At 32.5% G+C, this 24,298-nt stretch overlaps 2 protein-coding genes and 2 long non-coding RNA genes across 9 annotated transcripts; 2 read left to right on the plus strand and 2 right to left on the minus strand.

The window, feature by feature from the left end:
• Positions 1–125: 125 nt before the first annotated feature.
• LOC116348667 lies at positions 126–3,784 on the minus strand. The gene is made up of 4 exons (XR_004201849.1): positions 3,668–3,784; positions 3,514–3,584; positions 2,628–2,685; positions 126–271 (listed from the first exon to the last, which is right to left on the minus strand). It is a non-coding gene; the product is annotated as an uncharacterized LOC116348667 (long non-coding RNA).
• Positions 3,785–4,428: 644 nt separating this feature from the next.
• LOC116348644 lies at positions 4,429–5,841 on the plus strand. The gene is made up of 2 exons (XR_004201845.1): positions 4,429–4,732; positions 4,810–5,841. It is a non-coding gene; the product is annotated as an uncharacterized LOC116348644 (long non-coding RNA).
• A 144-nt stretch (positions 5,842–5,985) lies between these two features.
• LOC116348643 (multidrug resistance-associated protein 4-like) lies at positions 5,986–17,058 on the minus strand. 6 transcript variants are annotated; one of them, XM_031779697.1, is made up of 17 exons: positions 16,938–17,058; positions 12,196–12,399; positions 11,899–12,129; positions 11,558–11,666; positions 11,169–11,493; positions 10,848–10,961; positions 10,718–10,760; positions 10,420–10,632; positions 9,480–10,160; positions 9,114–9,420; positions 8,579–8,796; positions 8,089–8,434; positions 7,831–7,981; positions 7,456–7,686; positions 7,067–7,359; positions 6,333–6,998; positions 5,986–6,261 (listed from the first exon to the last, which is right to left on the minus strand). In XM_031779697.1, exons 2-17 carry the CDS (start codon positions 12,273–12,275, stop codon positions 6,229–6,231), a joined length of 4,041 nt encoding a protein of 1,346 aa, XP_031635557.1. In that variant the 5' UTR covers positions 12,276–12,399; positions 16,938–17,058; the 3' UTR covers positions 5,986–6,228. The 6 variants fall into 6 exon arrangements, with proteins under 6 accessions (XP_031635557.1, XP_031635562.1, XP_031635560.1 ...); XM_031779702.1 differs by lacking the exon at positions 16,938–17,058 and adding an exon at positions 16,636–16,653; XM_031779700.1 differs by lacking the exon at positions 16,938–17,058 and adding an exon at positions 16,348–16,439.
• A 2,346-nt stretch (positions 17,059–19,404) lies between these two features.
• Positions 19,405–21,296, plus strand: LOC116348647 (von Willebrand factor D and EGF domain-containing protein-like). The gene is made up of 8 exons (XM_031779706.1): positions 19,405–19,731; positions 19,839–19,887; positions 19,961–20,153; positions 20,246–20,537; positions 20,604–20,719; positions 20,804–20,873; positions 20,967–21,067; positions 21,137–21,296. The coding sequence occupies exons 1-8, from the start codon at positions 19,487–19,489 to the stop codon at positions 21,163–21,165; spliced, it is 1,095 nt and encodes a 364-aa protein (XP_031635566.1). The 5' UTR covers positions 19,405–19,486; the 3' UTR covers positions 21,166–21,296.
• Positions 21,297–24,298: the final 3,002 nt, after the last annotated feature.

Here is a 24,298-nt window from a genome sequence, read left to right on the forward strand (position 1 = left end):
ACCAAGACAAAATACCTTAAGTCATTTTCAGAACAAACAGCATTCAAAAAGGGGGCATCATCCCATTTGAAAGCAATTTCACATTCAATAAGAACTATTTGAGCTTACTATTTTTTTTGCTAAAATATTCTATTTAAATCGTGTAAAAGAGACGAATGAACATACCGTTTGGCAGCTATGTAAACATCGCAGCTGATTTCATCATTACGACTACGTTCACGTTCGGCTTAAAGTCCATATGGTGTTGCATCCGAATCCCATTTATGATCGTCTATTTTGAAAGAAGAAATAAAAATAATTAATTAAAAGGTAAAAGTGATAATGAACTTGTTGCTTGTAAAACTAAAATTCATTTCAAAAGAATAATGGCACACTTTTTCATCAACTTCCTTCATATTACAAGTACTGTCCTCTTTCTTTATAAAAAAAAATCACTACGTAAGCAAAAATATATATTGTCAGCTACCAAAATTGTCACACGTACCCTGTTTATTATACACAAATTAACACTGATTCAAAATGAAACATTTTTTTTTAAATAAACCAAAAGAAAAACATGTCCTCACTGGTTGACTTGCTGAGCTATACTGATCGTAGATGCCGATTTGATTGAGCCGCATTAGTGAAGTGACGAAAATAAAAAATGCACCAATGATTCAGAATATAGAAGCACTAATGATTCGGAAAAATATCAAAACCCAATTACATCTGTGCTCAATGAGCAGAGTACACAATAAGGACAAGTTCAGGTAGGTAAAAGTAAAAACAACAAATTTTCATGTATTTCTATACTGAAATTTGCTGGAATAAAGTGATAACTCATAAGTTCCATATATGATGAGTTGAAGTAGCTAAACTTTTGACTTATGGAATATGGCATGTATATGAAATGGCTGAAATGCGGGCTCACGGACGGTGATTTGCGGTGCTGTGCGGAGATGAACGAAAACACTACTCTGAGAAAATACAGATGAGAGTAAGAGATGAGATGCGACGTACTGTTTTTACTCTCAGCCTCTCAATTGATGTTAGATTCATTTGAACGGTGTTGCTATAAGCAATTTGAAACTTTGATATTTTGATAAATGATTCAATTACTTTGAGAGTTGTGATATTTTTAATTGCAGGTTAATGCAAGAAATAGTTTTTTCATTAGGAAATTCTTCTGTTTTCTTTTTCTAATTCTCTTAATCAATAACGATTTTGATAAATATTCTCAGCAGTTACGTTTTGAGCAACCAAAAGTGCATGAGACCAGTAAATTCAACATATCTGCAAGTGAAGCACATGGTCCATCAACAACAACGGACCGTCACATCAAATATAAGGAATATCTGGCCATTGCAAACCTTTCTCGCAAATCATGTTGTTCTCTTCGCTGGAAAATCACTATAAATCTTCGCAGCATAGAAGATATATTGCTGCGAAGATTTATAGTGATTTTCCAATGTTAGAAGATATATTGCTGCGAAGAAATGAATGCAATTAAAATCGATACACTTGAACGTCTTCGTTCAAATATTGTCACATTAGATATCGGTTCGTGTTTGTATTGAACAATATCTAATTTTGGAATCACTAAAAAAGAAGATAAATATTTTAAAATTATTAACACTCAATGAAATTGAACTTAAGAAACTTGTTGTTTGCGGAGCCTTAAAGGATAAATATGAAGCTGCAATTCATTATTATTTAAGAGAACGTCTTCAGATTCATTATTTCTCCAATATAAGTCAAATTCGATATTTTATAACAAATATTTTATCAATAATTGCAGGTTGAACCACAATTGATTGCAAGATGCGAAATTTTGACAAAAATTAAGAATATTGAACCCAATGGAATTGGCAAGCAATCTGCAATTTCTTACTTGCTGTGCTGAAATGTTGCTGCGTCGTTCTGAATGTGTACTATCTACTGGAATGTCGGTGAAAACTTGGCATTTTAAATTGTCACAACACATTTTCGATGAGTATGTTAACAAATCTATGCTCGAAAATGAATGTTCTTTAAAAATGCGATTTTAACATGAACATATTTTTTAAAATGTAAAAATAGCATTTTACCCGCAAACAAAATGTGTTGCGGTTGAATTGGCATTTTAACATGTGAGAAAATATGTCCATGTTAAAATGGCATTTTGCTTCTATTACTTAGTGTTTTTCCATCGGTATTTTCTCAGAGTTTTTACAAAATTAAGCTACGTAGTTGTGCGCTCACAGTGGTTACTATGCGTACGCATCTTATCTTGTTCTAAACTATTCCTGTTGCCAAATTACACATCTTCAGATAAGTCCGCATTTTAACCGTTTGGGTAGAAAACAATTAAAATGGCTAATAAAACTTCATTAGAAGAAAACTTCATGTGTTTTTTCATTAGAAGGAAATGCATGAGATAATGATCACATTCGAAATCATGCGTACATACAATGAAAATGATACACATTTTTAGTTTTAAAGCACAACTCAGTATGTTACTAAATAATATTGTAACAAATTTTCTTCAAATCCATGGTTGTATTCATACAACGCAAACAATTTTTCGTCAATAAAGTAAGATCGTATAAGCATCGATTTTTCGGTGATTTAAACTAAAGTAATTTTTTCTGTAAAGGAAATACACTTACGTTTCTGGGAGTGATGCTCTTCTTTTTTTCCATATTCTTTACTCTTCACGCACACATCCTATACGAAACATGAAAAAAATATATGAATTAATATCTTTATAAATTCACCAAGTTCGTCAATTTCTATTTAAATATTTGAAAAAACAACAACATATTTTTACATTATATTTTGGAAACACGCACTTTTTCGTTCGTAAATTTTCATTTCACATTTTTTACTGATGAAAAAAAAAAAAAAAAATTATGGAAAAAAAACTTAAGAGAGGTACACATTTTGTAACAACTAATCGCCTATACGTTTCAAATCGTATTAAACTGAAACCATGTGTTCAGTTTCATTTTTCTACATGTTTATGGACTATATATACGAAGCGGTATATACTGCTTGAAGCATATATCAATTCAACACATATGTGTATTTCTTGGAATACCAATTCAACTACAACTATCGTCAATTGCCAGTAATACAATACACAGAAAGTATACATGGAGAAAAAAGAGATTCAAAGTCAACATAGAGAATATACGTTGAGGATATCATATGTCATGAAAAGGTTTCGAGATATTCGAGTTCGAGATTTGTCGAGATACGTATTATATGCTTTCAGACTGAAAACACCCGATAAAATATAACTTTAAATTACACTGTTTCACACCGAGTTCACAAGTTTTAAAAGAGTTGAACACAAAAAGAAATATAAATTTTTTTGAATGAATTTAGTTTCTGGAATTTTTTTTAAATGCACCGAAGAAACATGCAATACTAATTTTGGGTTATGTTAACGCGCAGTTACGCGTATACGTTTTGAGCAAAAATAATAACGAAACGAACACGTTTTTTAGGGAAAAAACATTGAAAACTAACAAATTTAAAACAAATACTTACGATTTCTTCATAGATCTTCCTTTTTTTCGTTTGCTTCATCTTTTCTCGATGATATGAAGCCTACACCGTCACTACAAGAAATATACAGAAAAACGTGTTAAAATCTAAAATTTAATATGTACACTTATTTTTTTAAATTATTAAATTCACTTACACGCACTTTTTTCACATTTTAATCAAGAAATATATTTTTAATAGACACAAACGACAGGCAAAATGTTGAGAAAAAAATAAAATGACGGCATAATTAAAGATCGCCGTTCTTTCCATTGAGATGCTACCAAAGGAATGATGAATCAGTTTAATGTGTGCACACACTGGCATATATGAGCAGTATTTCACAACCGTGCGTGTGTGTATGTGCGTGTGTGAAATAACGTCTATGCGAATACATGGCTCTACAGACAGCGGACAACTTGACGCACACCATTACAAATATGACTTTTGTATGTGTTACTTGTGTGAATTCAACATGTGGCCGTATATGTTTTGTTTTTCATTTCAATACAGTAGAAAATACACATTTAAATATACACAAAACGTCATTTTTTGAATATTTCATTATTCTTTTTTAAGTCATTTGCATGAAAATGCAGCAATGAGAAGTTTTTGGGACAAAATTCATAAAATTTATAATATTTTAGGTAGAGAAAAATTTGTTATTGTAGGTAGAAAAAAAATTCTTCGATTTTTGTTATTTACAAACTTTACTCTCTCTCTACCTCTCTACAAGTATTGCCGTATCGCCCATAGACGAAAGTATACAAAATACAGACGATAACGAATGTATGTTGAATGTTGATATATTTTGGTTACAATCGCTGTATATTTCGATATTTTCATTTGAAACGCAATGTTTTTAAACAAACAGTATTGATAAGCGGTTGTTTTTGTTTTTTCGAATTCCCAATCATACATATATATATATTTATAAAAAAAAACTTAACGAAATGCATCCATATCAACACGTTATAATTTAGCATATACTCCAATAAAAATGAATATGAAATTTCGCCGGTGTTTGTAAAATGAAATGAGTACAACTAAGAGGACATGACAATTTAAGAGTTATGGATTTGTCAATGTATGAATAACAGAACGTTCCAGTATGCGTTCGAGTATGTGTGAGTTATTTTTTGGCTCTTTCAACTTCAGACATTTTATTAATACGCAATTACTTTACATTTCAAAACACTCACCAAACAAATGTGCAAGTGAGGTATGCTAAATAAAATTTGTTTGCATATTGAAATTCAATTTATTTGGTTTATTTTATATTTGTTCGTATTAAATTAGGACAATGGATAACGATAGCTATAGTGATTATAGTGAATATGACGATTGCTCTTCTCAATCTGAAGATGAAGACTTTTTGGTGGAATGTCCGCACTGTCCGTCCCCGGTTAAGAAAAGTAATTATGAAGACCACATAAATAGAGTGCACAGGTGCGATGAATGTGGAAAATGCATGCCGAAATACAGGCACTTCTTGGCCACAAGAAGCGTTGTCATATGCAAATATGTTTTACTTGCGGTATACAAATGCTCAAAGAACCAATGGAACAACATTTGAAATCACATCAGCGCGAATGCCAACATTGCAAAAAAATGTTTCTTGAAGGAAACCTGGACCAGCATATTCGAGATAGCCATGCATTAAGTGCCACTATTGGAATGATTCGTTTGGATAAAATCGCCGAATTCAATCGTTTAGTTGCTCAAACTCGTATTTATTGCGATACTAATGGTCATGTGTTTATTAAAAGTGTGTAAGCGTCAACCAAACATTTATTGAACAGATTACAGATTATTCAAAGACATGAGCCAAGGTTTTCTTTTAGTATTATATAGTATAATTTTTTTTACTTGTAGAAATCTACATTTTTCTTATAAATACATCACCAAAATAAAGGTTTTCCTTTCTCGATGTGATTTATATACTTTCATGCAAATTATGCTCAAGTTCTATTAGTAACTTTTCAATAATAACCAATTTTTGATAAATATGAAACCCGAAAATTTCGTCCATTCGTTTGAAATGTGAATATTTACAAAAAAAATTACACCGAAAATAGTTTGTAAGAAAAAAAACCAACTGTTTACGACTGTAATTGTCGGCGATGAACAATAAACAATATGTATTTATTGTTGGGAAAGAATATATTCAATCTATTGACCAAATTGAATTTAAAAGAACAATTCATTCATTTGTTAAGTCTTTGTAACTGCTTCAACTTACAAATAAACCTTCGGCCAATATTCAATAGAAATAGTGTGTGCAAACAATAAAGAACAGCAATAAATGTGGCACGAATGTTGCCCTCGAAATTAGAGAGTATTTTTTATAATCATAAATTAATATCTTTTTGCAGCAATTCAAATCAAAATTCGAAACAAAGTACTAAAAAATCAGGTAAAAAAATTCGAAAGAAAAACAACGCTTCAATTCTGAATCAAAATTACACAACAACATAATATTCTAAAAATGTGTCGTTTTAATTTAATTTAAAAGTAAAATCATTTGGGTACATCAATTAAAGTCTAATTTGAGCTACTCAAAAAGAATAATACAAAATAATCACAAAATATCCGCAAAATGATACGCCGTCTTAAAAGACCTTATTCTAAATTAAGTAAATGAATCAGATTTTGAAATTGACGAGTATGTTTAAACTGCTGTGAAGTCATGGCCTGACCCCTCCACTTGAAGTCGTTTCATTCTTGTTTTGCATGGCATTTGTCGTAGCTCTATAAAAACCAAAAAAAAAAAAACGAGAAAAAAATCATTGTTTGTTTTGAAAAATGGAATTAATTCTTACCTCTTTGGCGACCAGTGTCAGAGCTGTCGCTGTTGAGCTGCCTGTTTGATCGAGTAATCGTTTAAAGAAACCGTCTGATTTCTGTATCAATTCAAATGGATGACCAAATTCCATAATTTCTCCGGCATCAACGACAAGTATCTTATCACTGTCCATGACCGTATGCAATCGATGTGCGATCGTAATGACCGTACAATCGGCGAATTTATTGCGTATGGTTTCTTGAATCAGTCGATCTGTTTCTGAGTCAACGTTTGCGGTGGCTTCGTCCAAAATCAAAATGCGATTATTTCGAAGAATGGCCCGTGCCAAACAGAGTAGTTGACGTTGGCCAGCGCTGAAATTTGATCCCCCGTCTAATACCTTACAGTCAATGCCGCCGGGCAATGACGCGATTACCGATTTCAACTCCACTTGTTCGAGTGAATTCCATAGCTCATCATCGGTTCGTTCTTCAAACGGATCCAAATTGAATCGAAGACTGCCGGAGAATAGAACTGCTTCTTGTGGAATTATCGAAATTTTCTTTCGCAAATCATGCAAACCAATCACGCCAATGTCAATGCCATCGATCAGTATTTGACCCTCGTTTTGGGCCAAACGGAAGAGCGATTGAATTATCGAACTTTTTCCAGCTCCCGTACGACCGACCACACCAACCTTTTCCTATTTAAAAAAAATACGTTTTAGTCCAGAAACATTCAGACTTGAAAACGTTGAATAGAGAAGAGTACCTTGGCATTGATGCGGAATGTCAAATTTCGCAGAATTCGACCAGAATTTTCTGCATAACGCAAGCTTAACGATTTGAATTCGATGTTTCCATAATATGGCCAATCTTTTGGTGGTGCATTTTGTTCGTCTGACTCAAGAGGTGGCTCCGGTGGCAATTCAGCGTATTCGGCTATTCTTTCCACCGATGTCATTTGATTTTCTAATTCGGCATTCTGGCGCATTCCCCATTGACATGTTCCAATTAAATTAATACTGCTTAATATGGCCAAACCAACTTTTCCACTTTCGGTGTCTACAATTTGGGAAACGGACTTGATTAACTTATTTCTTCTACTTTTCACGAAATAACTGTTTACGCTGACAGTTCGTTAAGAAGTACATGACTTACAATTTGAAAGCAATAAAAAGCTATACGTGACAAACGTGACGAATAGAAGGCACACAACGTCCAGCCAGAGTGCAAACCATCGCGATGAACAAATGAAGAGATACCAACATGATGTGTTGTAGTCTTGAAACTCGTGAAATTCCTTCTCCAGAATTTTGCTCGCGTTGAAAGCACGAACCGTTGACAGTCCTTGAAGCGTTGCATTCATATGAGAGAATATTGGACTTCGACCTGGAAATCATTTTTTTAATTAATTATTTTCCAATTTTTTTACAAAAAAATATTGTTTGGTATTTTGAAAAATATATATTTGAAAAGATTTCTTTTCCAAAAAAAAAATGTATTTTCTTCTGGAAAAATCGCAAATCTACGTACTCAGTGCTTCAATCCTCTTGAAACTACGTCCAGCATTGATATAAATTAAACGCATGATATAAAACAAGAAGGTCATTATTACGGCTGGAATCAACAGCCACGGATTCACTATTCCATTTATCACAATTATAGCAACGTATTGCAAAAAGCACTGAAAAATAAAAAAAATACATTCATTTTGGGGCCAATTTTCAAGCAATCCAAAAAAGTCTTATTCTTAATGATTGATGAATGTAAAAATATAAAAATTGAGCTCACATCAAGAACGTCAACAATGATATTTGGCAGCAAGGAGTCCACATTGTTTATATCTCTTGCGAAGCGATTAAGTATTCGTCCACTGGGGTTGTTATTGAAAAAAATCATTTTTGCTCGTGAAATTCCACGGAAAATCATATCGTGTAAGTTGATGGAAATTCGTAAGCACATTCGGTAGAAGGAAAACGAACGACATAAGTAGCAGATGGTACCAATCACCATGATGCTGGTATACATCATAATGAGAAATTCACGATTTTCCTTGATTGATGATTCGTTTGATGTAGTTCTTTGTAAAGGCACTTTGGTTTCGTTATTTTTTATGATTTTTTCCTCCCAATTCACCCTGGAAAATTATACAATTTTATAAATAAAATAACTTTATGAATTAAATAATTTTATAAATTAAATTATAAAATAAATGATTTTGTAAAATGAATTAATTTCTTTGTAAACATCTATTGAATTTTAAAGGGAAAAAATCTTTTACCATTCTGACAAAAAGAAATCGGCACCACTCCAGGCACATTGTGCCACAATAAATAGTATGAATACGATGATAACGAAGATATTACTCTGGGCAGCCTTAAAAAATGTTTTGTAAGTACGGAATTTAATGGAACCAATTACTTGGTTCTCTTTGCGTTGATTTGGATCGTCTTCAACTTCTTCGTTGCAAAATGATGATGATGATGAATGTTTACGGATCTGAAAATTTTAATTTTTTGTTAAAATTTCTTGCAATTAAATTGTGAAAAATTGCGAATACGGGAACATTTTCCAAAAATATTTTTACCCGAACGAAAAATTCTGAAAAATTCACTTTTGGAAAATGTTCTTACATTCAATTGATTTCGGTGGCAATTATTTCCACTCAACAACCGGGTGAAAATTAGTGTGACCAAAAATCTCAATAAAAATAGGAACCTAACATTTTTCCTACGTGGTAAAATTTGTTATGTCTTCGTTTTATTATTTTTATTCATCCAATTTCACTTCACATTAATTTTCACGTGTCAACTCACCCGATTCTGGAAGGTGTCAATGGCATTTTGATCGCCTTCTTCTTGTGCATGCATCAATGATTTCTTATTAAATCGTTGTAACGTTTGGAACGGTCCTTGTGCTTCAATTTTTCCACCATTCAACAAAACGACATGTTGTACATTTTTCAAATACTGCAATTGATGTGTGACTAGTACGCAAATTTTGTCCGCCAAAAATCCTTTTATACATTTCTCAAAGATATGTTTCCCCACATGTGTGTCAACCGCTGACAATGGATCATCAAGTAAATAAATATCGGATTTTTTATAAATTGCACGAGCCAAACTGGAAGAAAGAAATCTATAAGTTTTAATATTTCCTAAGATTCATGGATATGATCTTACTTTACACGAGCCTTTTGTCCTCCGCTCAATGAAGATCCTTGTTCACCGACAATTGTTGCATCTCCTTGAGGTAGTAATTTAAAATCACGTTCTAATGCACATACTTCTACCACCTTATTGTATCGTTGTTCATCGAAATCTTCAACAAAAACTATATTATCACGAACGGATCCTTCGAAAATCCAGACTTCTTGTGACGCATAGCTAATTGAACCGCTGACCTCCATCGAACCAGCGTCCAGTGTCAATTCGCCCAAAATTACGTTCAACAACGTCGATTTGCTCGATCCAACTTGACCAACAATCGCGCACAGCCCCGGCTTGATCTCGAGACTCATCTCAAATATTCCGTTCATTTGACGAGTTTCGCTCAGTTCCCACACCGCCGACGCGTTCTCAAATCGAATAAACTTTTCAGCACCGTCTATAGACTGAACACGTTTACATGGTGTTTCATTCAATTGTTGAGTGTAGGCAATAGTAGCTACTCCATTCTCTTGGTCTGCAATCGCATCGGAATTTTTTTGATTGGACTTATCAAACACTGGGAAACCATTGGTTTTGGAAGCGATGCCACCATTGAGTATGTTACTATTTTTATAATTTGGCTTTTCTGGGCGTTTGGACTCGGGCCGAAGAAGGAACTCTTGTACACGTTTTATTGATATGTACGCCTCAGCACTGGAATGAAGGTATAAAATCGACGAATTAGAAATGCATTTTTTTTTTCAGAAATTGAAGTCGAACCAGACATGGTACTGAGTGAGCGGAATTTTGTCATCATTTCAATATGTTGGCAGTGGACGTTCTCATTGAACTAGATCTTAGCTCAATCCATAATAATACACAAATAATAATTGGAATAGCTGATGGCATAGCATTTCCTCTCGACTCAGTACAATGTCTGATTGTCTGGCCCCCCAAATTCCATTATACTCACGTGTGTGTTAATGCCATTGGCCAAAAATAGACCATAGATAAATTCAAAATATTAAAATATGATGAAACGATAAAAACTTTTCGCGCCGTAATTGCATTGCCGTAATAAATGTATGAAACCAAACTCAAAAATATCGACACCTTTGATATCATTGTGAATGAATTGATAGTCGCCCGAATGTAGGCAATTGAACGGATCACATTTACTTCTTTTCTGAAAAATCGAAAATAAAAATTTGATTTTATATTTAGCATGTTGAACGTCATCAAATTCGGATTTTAGTCAATTTAAAACTTACTTTCTAATTTGATCGACCATTTTAGCGAACGATTTTTCCCAAGCTGAAAACAAAATTGAATATCGAAATAAATATATATTGAATTTCAAATCAAAAGAATATTGAGTGGAAAATTAGGCAAAACACATACCGTACATCTTAATGACTTGAATGCCTAGTAGAATTTCGTTCATGATTTTCACACGGAAATCCGTGCGTAGGGTATTTTTCATACGTAGTTGCGCTGATCGACGACCGATCCAAGCTACAAAGGACAAAATATAGAATTTATAAATATAGTATATTTTTAAAATTTTAATAAAATAAATATATTTTAAAACAGAAAAAAAAATATTTTAATTAAACAAAAAAAATCTTTAAAAAAATTTTTGTTTGAAAATGTTTCATCCGATTTTCTTTTCACAGATTTTTTTTCTTCGGAAATTTTTTCGCATAATTTTTTCATTCTCACCTTGTAATGGTATGAAACTGGCCAAAAATGCCATTCCAAATACGGCCGATATGCCAATTTCTATGTAAATCACGAGAAAAAAAACGATAGCTTCCAAAGGCCCCTTCCATGTGTCGTGTAAAAAAGCCAGTCCAATATCAAATTTTGCCAAATCGCTTGATAGCAAATTGATGATTTTACCATTCTGGCCTTCTTCGGTCAGTGACTTTGAAAGTCGCAACGTTTTTTGGTAAATCAATCCGCTGCATGCGACACGAGCTTTACAAGCCGTTTTAAATATGAACAAAATGAATGGATGAAATGTGATTGTCATGAAAGCAGTTGACTAAAAAAATACGGTACTGATTAAAATAATGAAAAAACTGTAAAATCATAATAGAAAAAATTACCAATACAATTCCCGTTGCATACCAATATGCATCGTTTAGTGTTATGTTAATTTCTTCGGTTTGTGCAAAGTAGCCGACCAAGCCTCCTAGGCAAATTGGCTGAATTACTCTGGAAATAAAGAGACGGAAGAAATATTTATTAAAAGTAGAAATAAGAAGATTGACGGCAAATTCATTGATCCGACGTAATCTAAAAGTCATGATTACAAATAAAGACGCTACTATGACTATTAGTACTGTCATATATCTGATGGTGTATAAGAAGTCTCAGTTCAGTCATTCGTCAAAGAAAAATTATAAACGTCAGATGCAAAAATAAAATTTGTTTTCACCAATCTTACCTAGCTAACGTTTCTCCAAATGAGAACAGCATACCAAGTGATATAACCTTAAACCCGTGTAATTTAAGCATAACTCGTAGAATGCTTGGTTTCTTTTTCTTCAATTCTAATTGCCATAGCTGTGCAAAAGCCTCTGTATTTGTATCGCTTCTCATGCTATTTGTTACAGCATAAATATCGTCTTCTTCAATGGCACGCTTCATTCCAATTGTAAGCATTGGCTTCAGCCACCTGATTGCACACCACAAACATTTGATTAAAAACGAAAAACCAATGAAATGGTATAAAATCACTCACCAAAACGTAAGTTTTGATAGAATTGAAGCCTTTGAAACTGGATTTGGGTCCCGTGACTTTCTTTCTTTGTTCCGATTCATGGTTGTGGGCGATGAATTTTATCTTATACTTACTCAATAAATACACGTCTTCCAATCAAGTCACGGGCTCACATCTAATTTCGATCGAATTGACTATTGATCACCGTTCACCACCTCATTCACACTGAAATCAATATATACACAGAATCTAAGTCATTTTTAATTACAAAAATTTCGTTTAGGTTTTTTTTGGCAACAAATTGGTTTCATCGTTTGGATGTCAGTTAATGCCAACTGTCACTTTGATATGTCAAATCAAGGCAAAAATGTATTTAAATACACACTATTAAGTACTCTGTCAAATATATGAATTATTGCGCCAACAATCAAGTAATTTGAAAGGTTTATATATAAACAATTGGAATTGGTGGGAGATAGGAGAGAATTTAATGGGCATAATTTAATGTATTTTTTATATTTTCCAATAATCACGCAAAAATACTTTGCATTCGGACTTTTTCAGTGACAACCAAAACCAATCAATTTTAATTTCATTTTTTCCATAAATTTTATGGCATTTTACTGGTTTTCGTCCATAAAAAAGGGTAATTTGTGGTTTTAACATTATAAACAACATAGAATTGAGTCCAGTGTTTATAAAACATAGTACTCAATAGTAAAATAGATGAGAATTAAACTGAATTTCAGCTCACTTTATTTCCCATACACATTCGGTGCCAGGTGGTCTAGTATTTTTCAATTACTGACTAAAAATTCACAACAATTTTCACTCTGCTTTGATCAAAACGGTTCAAACAATTTCTTGAATCGGCCCCCCTCTTCAGTCTGAATAAGTCTTTGCTGACAACTACCTAATAATAGCTTGTTATTATTAATAAAACTTGCGGTGAATCAATAAAAATCAATCGTTCCAACTGTATTTCAACCACATTTTTTCAATGGTCTTTATCGTCGGCACCAAATTGATACTATTATCGTCGAATAAATAAAAATAAATTTAACGCATCACTAGTTGTTATCAAATAATTTCAAGTGGCTATTATTAATAATGTAAACACACTTGAAGTTACACGGTCTTTCACATTGCATTTCTAATCGATTGGTGCCAATCAAAATCAATATTCGTTCTAAGTCAACTTGTGCAATCAAATCAACATGTAGCTCGCTAATGGTCACTACTTCACTGTTCCGCACATCAACAATAGAATGATTTTTCTTCTGCACTTATTTCGATTGACACGACAGTTCAAAACAGAAATTTAGAAAAGCCAACTCTTTTTTGAGAAATCAAATGTCCGCTTTTAGTTGATTTGGGTTCGGTAAAGATGTTTTGTTTGATATGACAAATGATAACCGGTAACTTTCGGTTTAAAACTTCGTCAGAAAATTAAATGTGTTCTTCCGAAAAAGTAAAACCTTTGACCTTCGTCTTTATTAATACAAAAATTTCGAATCTGGTTTTAATTATTCGGGATATAAGAGACTCACAAAGTAAAACGCACAGTTCAAAGCAAAAAAACTCAATGAATATTCAGCATTAACACTATTCAGAACTGAGCGTAAGCTGCTGCTACAATACACGTATAAAACGTAATTGAAGTTTGAACACCGGCGTTAAGCGATACTATGACCTTTTCGAAAAAATTCCAGTGCGCAACCACGTGCCGTGCCAATGTTTATATTTACGCCACATTCTGAAATTCTGTCGCACAACTTTTATGTGTTTTGCTTCATTATACTAGATTTCCGCATGAATTCAATTGGACGCATGCCAAACAACGAGCTATAATACATACACAATACACCAGCTGTGCGTTGATATATGTTTATGACGCATTCAATTTGCACCTCATAAAATTTATCAAACCGGCTTTCGTATCGGCTACTTGTATTGAACGTTGTCGTGTTTACTTCTTATTTGAAAATAATATCAAATCGATTTGTTTCAATTTATCAACATTTGATTCACTTGAATTTCATTAAAACGAAGTGTTTTAATCAAAATTAAATCACTGTGTTCCTTTTCTATTCATAAATTGAAAAGGAAAATATTGTTGTGAATCATTACGATTCATGTGGAGATCGATTTTTGAATGAAAGGAAAAGTTCTGACGGATATTAGTCAACCGTTCGCCAAAACCATGAACAATTTTAGTAAAAAAATACTTTCCCCTTACACACTTGGTGTGTGCGGAAAAGTAAAATGGCTCGGTCAAGAATGCTTATGTAAAATTTGAAAAATTTACATATCAAACGTCGATACTCTTGATTCAAAAGCTCTTTATCGCCGGTTCCAAATAAACAAAGAAACTTAAGTACAACACAATATTTAATTTATGAACCTGTCTCTGGAAATTCGCCTGACTGTCCAGACGGTGACAATCACTTGACCTTTAAAGGTCTAAAAAATCTGCAAAACCAACGCTTTGTCACGTTACTCTTCAAAATTAAATTTTTTTTTTTTAAATTCGTTCAAAAATTCTTCTATATAAAAAATTGAAAGGCTGTGTTTCGTGCAACAGTAGCGCACGATAGTAGGCTGTAGACTGATGGTTTTTCACACGTATTTGTAGTGTCGTTGCAACTCGAATCAATCGTTATATCTTTGCTTATCTACGAGCGTTTCATATTTGATTTCCGTTTTTTTGCTGTCAACTTAATGAAACCGTCGCGACACTTATTTGTAACAATTATTTATTATTTCTACGTGCATTTCACAATATTTCGAAATTTTGAATTTTGTTTTCAAACAACAAGCGTGAAATCAGTGGAGTATATTTTAATTTTTTCCCCTTTTCTTGCATTCACTGAAGGAATTTTTTTCAAAATCAAATATTCGATTTGTTTTCAAATAATAGCTGTCAACGTCGTGCTTTATATAACTGGATTATAATAATTCAATCATGAAATGCACTTGATGCAATAGAACTATTTACAGATAAATGGAGTCAGTAATCTCCGAAGCAAGGCTGTGAGTCAGCATAATTGAGAAAAAGCAATAAATCATTTCGAAGCGATCTAGATTCATTTTGTGCCATACTTTTCGCATGCAATTAATAAAAACTTTCGATTTCTTCCAACAGAAATTGCTCCCTTGCACCGTGTTTGAAAATCGTGGAAATTCTTCCAAACAAACTTATGGGATTTTGTAAAAGTTTAAAACACCGCATTGCATCGGCGTTTGGTAATATTTCGAATTTTGGTTGTTTATCTCATTCAGGCGCCGACTGAATTGAAAAATGCGATTACACGATTCGCTCACCTGAACGAACTGAGTCATTAATTTTATCTGCTATTGCGAAAATATTGGCCAGACACGTGTATGTTTTTGTCACACTTGCGCGTTACACATTTTTTTTCTACAAAAATCAAAGCAAAAAAACAGATCAGATAAACCAATAAAACGCGACCATTCCGTACGAAATTTTTTGGGGCAATTTTTTGCAGTTTTTACAGATAATTTTCGACCCCATTGCCCAGGGTCATAGGTAATAAATATTTTTTCATCTTAATTTTCTACCACTTGGAAAATTTCAAACGAAAATTCGAACATTTTCTAATTCCTTATGCCGAATAGCCGAATTTCACATTTTCTGCAATATAACAGAGAACTGAAATAATTTGTAACGACCGATTTTTGATTCACGATTATACGCATTAGACAGTATGGCGGTTCGGTAGTTAGTCAATCAAAAAAAAATCACAGTTCATTAAAACCGACTCATAGATATGAAAAAAAAAATCGTGCCCAGATAAAGCACTTTTTTGTTCACACACTCATGTTTACCGAAAATGGCGGTTGCCCAAAATTCATGTAATGAGTTTTTAATTTCGATTTTATAAATAATAAAAATAAATAATCGATTTTTATACAGTAGCGTGCGATGATAATACTACACTTAACCAGCAATCGTAATTTAAACTCTTAAAGATCTTGAAATTTAAAGGGTCTTTTGTTCATTGATCTCTTTTGTTTAAAACGCTGTTATATACTAATCGTATGCTTCCAGTATTGTCATTTGTGGAGCTGCATTGCTTACTAATTTGAGAGCGATATCTTCTCTCTTATTGTCTATGCATAAATATGCAAATTGAAATAGATTAAACTCACGATTTCTTTTGCAAAACTTTTATTTTATTTCGTTTTTTTTCGATCTTCTTTCAAATTAATATTTGGATTTCGTTCTTTTGAAACATTCCACGAATCAATTTATAAAAGGAATATCTGATCTGTACGATCAATAAAACCAGTCACACACTCTCTTTTTTGCCTCTGAATAATTTGAATTTTTTTCAACAACAAATGTAATTTATACCGAATGTAAGTGAAAAACGCTTCGTTACAGAAATTCTGTGTCAACAAAACAATTAAATTCAATTGAAATCAATAAATTCTAACCGTATAACTTTACATCGAACACTTTAAGTATTTTTAATGAAATTGAATTATTATTTGATATTTGGTTGATCTTTATCGATTTGTGTTATCACCGTTAATTACGTGACGATTCGAAAACGTGATTGGAAATTTATACTTTTTGTCTGATTCATAGCGCAAATGACCCAAATATCATTCGTGCTGTCACAATAAATGTAACTTTAACACATATCACAAAACATCCGCTCAAAATTGATATAAAATTTGTTGACTCTTTCTGTGTATGCGCGCAATAACCAAATAAAAAGTCTAGAATTTCTTACATCGGTTTGACACTGTAAATTACAAATTCTTGAAGTCAAATTGAGAATTCTCAATGATCACTGCCGTCTCTCTGTGTGTAAAACAAATAATACATGCACTGTTTTATCGCCTGTTTGAAAGTGGAACGTAAAACAGCTGACGAATGCAATATTCTCATTGTTTATTATTTATTTTGAAGCTGTTCGACGTCTGTTGAAAAGACGCTGTTTCTTTGTGTGTATGCAAACGAGAGAGTGACTAGAATGCTGTCGTTCGACTTTGTTTTCTTTGGGTCTCTGTTATGTCACGTGTTTTCAATTCCAAATCGAGAGAAAACGCCTATTTCACGAGAATACGAGAGAATTATAATACGAGAGACAAAACTAGTTTTAGATGCTTATGAACACGTATGTATTTGTTTTATCCGGAGAAAACGCCTCTCAATTCAATAGTTCTGGTGACTATAGAAACAAAAAACCCATCTGTACTCACCCAGCAATGTGTATAGTTTTTAGCACGTTGTGGATTTTATAAAATCAAAACAATATTGACATTCTTAATGGCAATATACTATAGATTTAATCAATTTGATATGGTTATGTTATTTAGAATAATATGGAAAATGTTGATAATTGTCGGTGTTTACTTATAGCGATAAAAAACTGCTTCAGTTTTATTTCTGAAATTGTTGTGCAAAATTCACGCATATTTATCGATCTAAATAAAGATTCAAAGATTCTTATTAACCGAAAATTGCAAATCAATTCAATCAGCTTGGCTTCTAGTTCAAAAAGTAATTCGTGTGTTGGTTGGTGTATCATTTCACATATTTCATCGAATTTCACAGATCAAACAATTTCTTGTGAAATTGTTAATTCTAATCTCATTTCATTAATTGAATGATAAAATTATATTGATGTGTTGCGATAAATATTATTTAACGATAGATAGATGGGACTCCTATTTTGTTTGTTTGATTTATGACTTGACTCTTTTAATTTCATGCCGTTTGTGTCTAGCGTGAATCTTATCAATGTTTACTTCAAATTTGTTATGTACTGGAATGTAAACAAAGAGAAAAATCTTCTATTCAAGTGTAGATGGTGTTGTGGCAGTAAGGTTTTTTTACTTTTCTAAACACACAGGCTATCTATGACAAAAGTATTTGCTATTAATCCAGTCGATGCCATGATAACAAACGACATTTTTACAGGAGCATTTTTTGATGAAATTTGTGTGAAATGCCAGTGATTTTCGAGTAATTTGAAAGCTTCAAACTTGAATATTACTTTTCCGCACACCCACTGTGCGCAGTAAAGTATTTTTCGGTAATTTTTGAAGAAGAATACATGAATTGCGACCGTTCAACTTACGAAAATTTCAAAGATTAGAACGTTCCCTGAATGTTTCTCGTGAAATTGACGCATTGTTGAAAAATGTCGAATGACCTTTTTTGGCTTCTTCAGAAAATTGGACAATTCTTTCGATTTACTAGGGTCCTTTGACGAAAATTGAGGAACTAAAAAATGCAATCAATTTCGATCCGATTTTTGGTAAATATTTACTTTTACACAAAATTAAAACCCTTTGGATCAGAAGAAATTTTTTTACTTTTACACCACTGTGTGCACCAAAGTCTTTTTCTTTTAATCGCCGAAGGTTGAGGTAATATTGGTTTTGATCAAGTGTTTGAAAGCAAGTTGAAATCTGAAATCAATTGGCAGTCGTCATAGCTTCTGACCAGGGGTTGGATTACACCCCTTGCCTCGAAAGAACAGATTAAGGAATTACCCCTTTACAAATTGAGAAAAATAATATTCTTTCGTTTTGCTTTTCGCGAAAAAAGTGAAGACCTTTTTTTAGCTCTTCACTTTCTGAAGCGGGAGAAAATATTCTGCCCTAGAAATGAACAAATCATGCATTTTAGAATTTGTGAGAGATCAAATTGAAAATTATCCCTTTAGATTCTATGAACATTTTGAAATATTGAAGTTAAACTAATGATTCAAGTTAAACCGACATTACGCATATTATTGAATTCTCTCTTTGTTTATAATCAATTGCTTATTTCACACATTGGGTGTATGTCTATTAAACAATGTCTCACCGATAAAAGAAACAAATGTATCATCGATAAATCGACTGGAAAGATTTATTCGCTTTTGTATTTAAATCGTCGTTAATTTGGCTTCAAATCAAATCAAAATTACGTCACCGCCTGTTTTTATTCTAACGCAATTATCTCTCTCTCTCTATTTTACATCTTTGTTCTTTGATATAACTTGACCTGGCTTCAATCTATGCAAAACTGTATTATGAATATTCAATGCAATTAAAAAGCATTCACAAACTGTCAATAAGTCAATATATGTAAATTAGTTTATATAAATATTCCAAATAACTATCAATTCACTTAAGTGAATTTGATGTTTTTGTTGGCGACCGATTGAAAACAAATCTCAATTTATCAGCTTCATTTCATGGCTTTTTGATTAGTTGCTGTTCGATCGTCTATCTGAACACATCGCAGCAATATTTCTTTCGATTTCATTCAAAAGTTTTACACAAAATGAAACTATTTATATTGGTCGTGTTTTTAATACATTTTTGCTTAGCTGATGTAGCACCAAATACAAGTTCATCTGGTGCATTTTATGAATACGATACCACTCGAAATGGATGGTACATTGGTACAAGTCCAATTGTTGTGAATCTTCGTCAACACCATTATCCCGGCGTTCCGGATCGCTATCACGATTTTGTCAATCGTACATTGGCCAGACAACCAAGCGGCGTTTGCCAGAAAGAAATTCCGTACGTAATTTTGAAAAAATCGATTCTAGATACTTTTTGAAATTACAGCGACCTTTTTTGAGGAAGTTTTTTCTGCCAATTTTCAATGAAAACACATTTGCTTTTAGAACCACATCACTTTTGGTGGCAGGACAATCAATTCCCCGCGGGAATGGGGTAAGTGTTCATTTTTTTTGAATTCAAGCTTTTTAAAAAGTCGAAAAACATCTAATTATAATATTTTAATCAGTCAAATCCAACATTGAGTCGTATATCGGTGTGTTGTCAAGGTTATCAACGTGATCCGCATGTTGTACGTAAATGTAACCCCATTTGTCATTCGGATTGTGTAAATGGCATATGTTACGCACCAAATGAATGCATTTGCTATCCAGACCACGTTAAGAACTTGGCCGGCCAATGTGTGCCAACCTGTCCAATTGGTAAGTTTCGTGGAAATACCATTTTGAAGCGAAAGTTTGCACAAATGGCAGTGAAATAAGTGTAAAAAACAAATAAAATTCCAAATTTACAGGCTGTGACAACGGTGAATGTCAGGGTAATACATGTGTCTGTAAGCCAGGCTATGCATTGGATCAGGCTGGCAAAATGTGTGTCCCTGTTTGTAATCCACCATGCGGCAAAGGAAGTTGCTCGGCACCAAACACATGCTCATGTAACCGGGGCTATGAATTGCAAGAAAACGGTGCATGCGTTCCAAAGTGCACAAATGGCTGTGATTACGGTGAATGTGTTGCACCGGAGAGATGCGATTGTCGACCTGGTTTTAAATTGCAAAATTCAATTTGTTCACCAGTTTGTGAAAAGTAAGTGCGTCCATGAATATTTCACCATTGTGTTTGTTGAGAGTGAAACGATTTTCGTTTATTCAGAGGTTGCATAAATGGCGTTTGCACAGCGCCAAATCGGTGTTCATGCCGCAATGGATGGACTGTAGATAAGAGCGGAACAAATTGTCAACCAAAATGTGATAAGCCCTGTTTGAATGGTAACACTTTGCTCAGCACAATTGTTTGCTCGTCACCTTTTAATTGACAATGACTTCAATTTGTAAATGAATTTTTTCGAATAGGTGATTGTGTTCGTCCAAATGAATGCGAATGTAAGCCCGGATATAGAGCAGATCCAAGTGATTCACACAGGTACGTCTCTAGGTGTTGAATTACTTTTTCGCGCACACATCTAGGAAGTATTTCTCATGGTTATTATTGACGAAACATTTATTTTTTCATTAGATGCAACCCGCATTGTCCTGAACCATGTGTAAATGGTGTTTGCAGTTCTCCCGGCCTGTGCTTGTGTAACGTTGGCTTCGTCAAGGATCGTTCCGTGAGAGGTATGTGTGGTGTTTTGTATATATGCTCTTTGTGATTTTTTTACGTTGTTTGCATTCAAATAATTTTAGGTAGTCAAATTTGTATACCAAGAGAATGATGATGCAATCCAACATTTTGTGAGTCACAAATTGTGACACAAAAAATCTAGTAATAAACATGATAAATTGGGATGAATTCACGAAAATAACACATAAATGGTGCTCAATAAATGATTCAAACATTGGCAAATTTTGTTTTGTTATTATTTATTTTTTCAACGGTTTCAAAAGCGATTCGGTCTTAATATTATAAATGTGTGTGTGATGTGAGTATCTCGGGTTTTTACCTATGCAGATTGATAAGATGTGATCCACAGTGTTTTTCCCAAATGCAATTATGAATTTTTTATTATATTTTTATATTTTTCCCTTGAACTTCGCTTATACATTGAGAAACAGTGCCACATTTTTTCGTTTCGATTAAAAATAAATCTATTTCAACTAATTAGTTGAAACAAAATTAATTTTGATATAAATTTAATGAATCAATATATTATCTAGGGGCTTCATTCAAAATATTCAACGACTGAATTCTATAATAATATATAAATTAACTGAATTTTTCTGCAAACGAATGAATTCCGGTGAATTCTACGGCGATTTCACTCAAATATGTGAGATAGTGGTGAATAGTTTCTGCTGGCAATTACTGCAATATTTATATTTTGTGTAACAAAATTGTAAATGTTTTTTATATTTTTTTAATAAAAATTAATTTTATTTTCAATTTTGAGCGATTTTCTATCGAAAACAATCGGAAATAATGAAAAAATAATAAATTAAAAAATATTACGGTTATCATAACCTCACTTTATTACTTTGACACATTTCATTCTATTCACACGAATTCACCGAACTCATCAATAACCACTCGATTCAAAAGTGTGAATTTACGTGAATTCCAGTGAATTTTTTTGCCGTATTAAGCCCCTAGTATATTATTTACGCAGAAGAAAGAGATAAGAGATTGAAAAATATTTCAATACGTATTCACTTTTGAATAAGTTGAATAAAAAGTAGTTTTGAAAACCTTCTATAATGATATTTTTATTTTCGAATTAGTTTGGTTTCTGTCTAGGGGGTTTTATGTTCAAATTTATACTATTATTACAGCAAATAGTGAGACATAATGATAAATAATCTGCAATACGAGCAAATAAATGTGTGATTATAAATAATATAAATAAATATGTATAAAAGCATAAATTCGCTGAAAATTTCGCGCAAATTCCGTGTATATTACGTTTATGACATGTTTTTTTTTTCATTTCCTTTTGTGCGTACTTTCTTCGATTCTTCCCAGTCATACTGTGTGTGTTAATTTTTTTCTTTTTGCTATCATTGACGCGCAAATCGTAAAAAATTTCAACTTGGAAAAGCTCATTTTGTTATGAACGAACGTTTGATTTAAACAGAAGATTTACGTATTAGTCATATTATTCATTATACCAAATTCGTGTATGAAATTGTATGAACGAATACATAAAAGTCCCTAGGTTTCTATGAACCTTTTTTTTATGAAAGAAAAAAAATATCTCTTCGATGAATAATACTACATGTTATTATGCCTATTCTAAAATTTTAAATCCTTACGAACGCCGCTTGTGCGAAGAGAAGTCTCAGTCGTTTAGTAACTGTTCATCTTTTCATACAAGCGTAGTCGTTTGTGCGTTAAACCAATTAAACAGAAGAGGACTTTCATTTTATGCAGAAAATTTTGAAATTTGATTTGTACTCAAACGAAGTTGCTGGATGAGTTTTGAACGAAAATATTTAGTTTCAAATTGTGTCAGATTATCTAAATTATTGCGATTGAATTTAGTGCAGAAGAAATTACATTTTCCTGTTATTTAAGCAAGAAATGTTGGAATTTACAGTGATGTTTTTTTCCTATCTGAATAGCGCTAGCTATTCGCAGCGCCTGTATAGCATTGCTGCCCAGATGCTGAATCGTAGCGGTTGCCGCACGCGCAACACACTTCGTTTGTACCTAGGGGGAAAGAACAAAATTTATTGAATTTTTATTTGGGGTTATTGCACGAGTATTAACATCTATTTACCGTATTGAACGATATTTACCGTATTGAACGATATTTACCGTATTGAACGATATTTACCGTATTGAACGATATTTACAAATATTGATCGTATTGAGTCATATTGTTGAGACGTAAATACTTGTCAATACGTGTAAATACTTGTCAATACTGGAAATGAATGTAAATACGCGTAAATAAAAATTTCGTTTGTCAAACTTAATGTCAAACTGTCTTATCGACTGAATTATTCATACAAAAAACTCTAAAAAGTATACTTTTTGTAAATAAAAAATAAAAATAAAAAATTTTTTTAATGTTTTTTAGCGGAAATTAATTTTCTTTTTAATTTTGCTGGGATTTGTGCGGTGATTATTCGCTGATTATTAAATCAAAAATAAATATGCGTAACATAACCTCACTTTTAATTACGTAATTAAAATTTACGTAATAAAGTATTACGTACGAATTTTTTTATTCATTTATTTATATGTAAATATTTTGAACGGGATTGGTGTCACAAAAATGAAAATGAAATTAATCCCCTGATTAATCCTAGATTTAATCTATATTCAATAAAAATATTTATTTAAATTTTCTAATTACCTAATTAAAATTTACGCAATAAATAAATGAATAAAAAATTCAAAATAAATATGAATTGCATAACCTCACTTTATTGCGTAAATTTTAATTACGTAATTATTGTAGAAAATTTGAATAAATATTTTTATTGAATATAGATTAAATCTAGGATTAATCAGGGGATTAATCTAGGGGGATTCCGCGCGTATTTATGTACCAAAATTTAACTTCATTCTTAAAATCTCATAAAAATTCAAATATCTCACCGTATCTGACAATATCCGTAAGTATTCACCGATACCCACCATGTAGGATACTTCAAATTTTGTCGAATATTTTGACATTTTTAGAATATGGGTGAATATGAGATAATAATGAATGGTGGTGAATTTTTGGCGCTGCAGACCTATTTATAATAGGTGAATTATTGGGACAGCTTCTAAGCTGTCATGGTAGTTGTTTGTTACATGTGTGTAAGTTTTTGCATTACAAAGCAAAATTGAAATGTGCCATTTGCAATGGAACGGTTCTGGCGTGAGTATCAAAACTTCTACGAATATAAAATTCCAAA

The sequence above is a fragment of the Contarinia nasturtii genome, unplaced genomic scaffold (genome assembly GCF_009176525.2).
Source record: "Contarinia nasturtii isolate CC-2019 unplaced genomic scaffold, AAFC_CNas_1.1 Cnas_scaffold_2611, whole genome shotgun sequence".
Lineage (NCBI taxonomy): Eukaryota > Metazoa > Arthropoda > Insecta > Diptera > Cecidomyiidae > Contarinia > Contarinia nasturtii.

What these genes read in the sequence shown, in the direction of transcription:
- LOC116348647 (XM_031779706.1), top strand. Translation starts at nt 19,487, where the DNA reads ATGAAACTATTTATATTGGTCGTGTTTTTAATACATTTTTGCTTAGCT. An exon ending in GTTTGCCAGAAAGAAATTCC is followed by an intron (nt 19,732 to 19,838) that starts GTACGTAATTTT and finishes ATTTGCTTTTAG; the next exon opens with AACCACATCACTTTTGGTGG. An exon ending in TGATAAGCCCTGTTTGAATG is followed by an intron (nt 20,720 to 20,803) that starts GTAACACTTTGC and finishes TTTTTCGAATAG; the next exon opens with GTGATTGTGTTCGTCCAAAT.
- LOC116348643 (XM_031779697.1), bottom strand. Translation starts at nt 12,275, where the DNA reads ATGAATCGGAACAAAGAAAGAAAGTCACGGGACCCAAATCCAGTTTCA. An exon ending in TTTGGAGAAACGTTAGCTAG is followed by an intron (nt 11,667 to 11,898) that starts GTAAGATTGGTG and finishes CTTTATTTCCAG; the next exon opens with AGTAATTCAGCCAATTTGCC. An exon ending in GATTTCTTTTTGTCAGAATG is followed by an intron (nt 8,435 to 8,578) that starts GTAAAAGATTTT and finishes ATAATTTTCCAG; the next exon opens with GGTGAATTGGGAGGAAAAAA.